Source organism: Galeopterus variegatus, unplaced genomic scaffold (genome assembly GCF_000696425.1).
Source record: "Galeopterus variegatus unplaced genomic scaffold, G_variegatus-3.0.2 Scaffold3754, whole genome shotgun sequence".
In the NCBI taxonomy this organism is placed as follows: Eukaryota; Metazoa; Chordata; class Mammalia; order Dermoptera; family Cynocephalidae; genus Galeopterus; species Galeopterus variegatus.
Genome location: NW_007729865.1, coordinates 78909 through 82781, shown reverse-complemented (window position 1 = coordinate 82781; position 3873 = coordinate 78909). Strand labels below are relative to the sequence as shown.

Here is a 3873-nt window from a genome sequence, read left to right as displayed (position 1 = left end):
CCCCCCACCCCTGTAGTCCCTGCACAGCCCTTGTCAGCACCTCTGAGTCTTCCTTCTTTTTAAGAGTGCACTGCTGGACTCCCCACCTGGCCAGCCTTGAGGCCAGGGACCTTGTCCGCCTCACTCCTTATGTGCCCACAGCCCCTGACGTGGTGCCCCACACACAGTCGGTACTCTGTAAGACTTGTGGAATGAAGCGGTGTGCTTCCCTAGCTGGCCTGACCCCAGGGGTGCCAGCAGCATGTCCCCTGGGGAGTGTCGTTACCGTCTGGCTAGGGGAGTCGGGCTGGAGTGATCATGGGGGTTCTTCAGGCAGAGGCAAGTTCTCTCCTGTTCAGGAAGGATGTCAGGGCCACCAGGGGCCAGGCTGTGCCCAGGGTGTACCTGGGACATGATGGAAGAATAAAGCCCCCGGTAAAAATAACCACTGGTATGTTTGGCCACTGTGGTGGGGTGTGAGGGGGAGAGGTTGCCTTCACAGCCACGTGGCCAGGATCACTGTCCCTCACAGCTGCGGTGAGGCCTCGGGCATAGGGAGGCCCTGGGCTGACAGCCCAGGCCTGGTTCCTGACCCACTGCTGTCCCTGTGCTCCAGGAGAAGGAGAGGAATGCACGGAGGAAGAAAAAGAAAGCCCCGGCCGCGGCCAGTGAGGAGGCCGCCTTCCCACCCGTGGTGGAGGACGAGGAGATGGAGGCTTCGGGCGCGAGTGGGAATGAGGAGGAGATGGCGGAGGAGGCAGAAGGTGAGGGGCCTTGGGCAGGATGGGCTGGCGGGGCTGTGGGACCTGACCTCGGCAGCCCGCAAGTGCTTGTAAGTGGAGCCTGCCTTCCTCCTGCCACCTATCTGGCTGCTTCCTGCTGCTCCTGTCTGCCTCCTTCTCTGCACGGACACTCGCAGGCTTCGGCAGGGAGGTGCAAGTCCCCTCCTGGTTCCATAAGTCAGGCCTGCAGATAAATTCAAGCGCTACCAGCCCGCAGTGTTTTCCCCCGCCTGATTCCTATTTCCTGGTTGAAAATGGATAATCGAGCCCTTCGGGTATAAGGTGTGGGTCTGGGGTACTGAGTCTGGCCTCCTCACCAGATCTGGGTCTCTCTAGCCCAAGTCAGCCAGGGGTCTGGCCAGTGTCTGACGAAAGACCAGAACTGCCAGTCCCTCTGGTCATCTCATTCTGGGTCTTGCGTCTGTAGCCAGGAAAAGAGAAGACCTCAGGAGCAGAAACACAATCCCTCTTTAAATATTCTCCCAGCTGTCTGTATGGGCAGGGTGTAGGCTTGGTAGGAAAGTTAAAGGAAGCCAAACTTAGACTCAGTATTAAAACAGGAGAAGATGCTGCCCAGCAAAATCACTGTGTGGTAGTAAGTTCCCTGTCACTTACAGGGTTCACACATCCCCATTAATTTTCTGATGAATGGGGACAGGGGCAGGGCTGTCTGGCCAGGGCTGAGGCTTCTGAGATCACCCAGTGGTCCTCTGGTGGCTCTGAGCAGATGGGGGACAACAGTTTGGAAGGCCCTGATTAGAGCCTCCTGGTGCCCACCCTGGGGGCCATGGGGTTATACCCATCTTACAGATGAGGAAACTGAGGCTCAGGAAGAGGAGAGTAGGAGCTGGGTTGGGGTCCAAGATTGCCCTGATGGAATCTTCTGGAAGACCCAGCCAGCAGTGCTACAGATCCCTCCATGGGGGCCTTAGTTGCATCTAGCCTGGAGATCACCCAGTTCACAGTAGGGAAGAATCCATTTGGCCGAAGTGCTTCCAGTAATAATGGTCATACTAACAACAGCAGCTTTGAATTAATTCCTTTAATTGTTAACAACAGCTATTATTATCCCCATTTTACAGATGAGGAGACAGGCATGGGGATTACCCACAGTCCATTTGGGGACCGGGATTCAAACTCAGGCAGCCTGGTTCTGGACACCCCTGGGCTCTGAGACCTTGGGTGTGTGGAAAGGAAAGGAGGCCATCGGTGGGTTTAAGTATGTGCTGTGCACCAGGCACTGTGCAGAGCACTTCACCCATGTTCCAGGGCACAGGCTGGCAGGGTGCAGACTCCCAACCAGGAGCGGCATTCCCTGGGGACTCATTAGAAGTGCTGATTTTTGGCACCCCCCACCCACTAAATCAAATGTTTTGGGGTGGGGCCCAGTGATCTGTGTTTTCACAAGCCCTCTGGGGCTTCCAGCACTGGGTAGACAAGCCTCATGATAATGGTGAGCAAGGTGTTAACTGCCCATTTTGCAGATGAACAAACTGAGACTCTGGAGATTTAGCCATTCGTCCAAGGGACCTCAGCGCTGCCTACTGCATTCTGTTGTCTGGCTTTGTGAAAGGAAGACACTGCTAAAGTCACCAGGCAGGGGCAGGAAGGCCAGTGGTTAGGGGCACAAGATGCTGGGTTCAAGTCTTCTGTCCCCCTTTAGTGTGGCCTTGGTCAAGTTGCTCGACCTCTCTGTGCCTCAGTTTCTCACCTGCAAATGAGAGTGATGATTCTTTTGATCTTGCGGGTGGTAGAGGATTGAGTCCTACATGTGAAGAGCTTAGCTAGGAGCTCAACATGCAAAGAGCAAGCCCTGTGTTGCTCTTCTTGGTGTTTTTACTTCTGGAATGGGTGGCCCTTGCTCTGGACCTGAAGGAGGCAAGAGGCAAGAGAGGCTGGCGGGTCAGTGGGGGACAGCAAAGGCTGAAGGAAGTGTCTGTCAAGGGCCACAGCCTTTCCCTCCAACCCTGCCCACCCCTGAGGTCAGCACCCAGGGGTTCTGGGAACCAGGAACTGCAGGAGGCCAGTGACTTGGCCAGGGACACCCAGAGTGGCTGAGACTTGCTTCTCACCTTGAATGGCTCCTTGGATAGGCCCTTGCACCTGCCTGCACAGGGCTGCTGGTGACCAAGCCTGCTGGGAGGGCACAGCGGTCCAAGGATGAGAGCTGTCAGGACAGGGCGGGGTGAGCGGACAGTGGAAGCTGCTGTAGGTCCTCCTTGTTGTCTGCTGGGCCCCGGGCCGCTCTGCCAGCCACACCCGCCTCCTCCCTCCCCATCTGCTGCTTGCTGCCACCCTGCTTCTAATTCTTCTCTAACTTCCTTCCAGCCTTTCATGCCTCTGGGAATGAGGTGCCCAGAGGGGAATGCAGTGGCCCAGGTACGAAGGCATCCCCTGGCCTGCGGGGTGGGGTAGGGTCAGGGAGGTCATCCCGAGGTCACCTGTCCTCTGCTAGGGAGCACCACCATTTGTGCTGCTGCCACCTCTGTGCCCCCTTCCCAGCACACTGTCCGTTCTCCATGCTGTTCTCTAGCTCACTCCCAGAGATCAGTGTGCCTGGCTTGGCTGTTTTGTTGGTTGTCACTAGTATGTGCACCTGGGATTCTTACCTGGTTTGATATCTCCAACAGCAAATGCAAGGGTTTTCAGGTGTTCCCATTTTACAGAAAGTGGAGGAAATTGAGACCCAGAGAAGTGGCAGGAGTAGGTTTTAGGGCTAAAGAGCCAGGACTGGAGCCGAGGTCCCCTCGCCCTCCCTCAGTGCACATGTTCTTCCTGCCATTCAGGCAACACCTCTGCACCTGCTGTGGGAGACTGATGGGTATGTGGTCAGTGTGGTCCATTCCCCGTGGCCTCCTTGCATGCCTTACTCCCATTTTATGTCGCCATATTTTGATGGCAATGATATAATGGCAAATAGTCACCCTTTGCTGTCACACTCACTGCCTTATCTATCCTGTGAGGTGGGAACTAGTGTTCTCCTCATTCTACAGATAGGAAAACTGAGGCCCAGAGGTGCAACCTGAGTTTCCCATAGGTGCACACCAGGGAGAGGCAGAGCCAGGGGCAGAACTCATATGAGAACATGGAGACCCCCCCCCCCCCCCTGGGG

General features: G+C 56.1%; 1 protein-coding gene across 3 annotated transcripts in view; it reads left to right on the top strand.

The window, feature by feature from the left end:
• Window positions 1-3873, top strand: part of NCOR2 (nuclear receptor corepressor 2) — a 161922-nt gene that overhangs the window by 113368 nt on the left and 44681 nt on the right. For 2 of the 3 annotated variants that reach the window (XM_008585916.1, XM_008585915.1), the window contains exons 18-19: window positions 596-743; window positions 3090-3140. In XM_008585916.1, coding sequence (XP_008584138.1) covers window positions 596-743; window positions 3090-3140 — 199 coding nt within the window. The remainder of the gene's footprint in view (window positions 1-595; window positions 744-3089; window positions 3141-3873) is intronic. The other variant, XM_008585917.1, reaches the window with a different exon arrangement.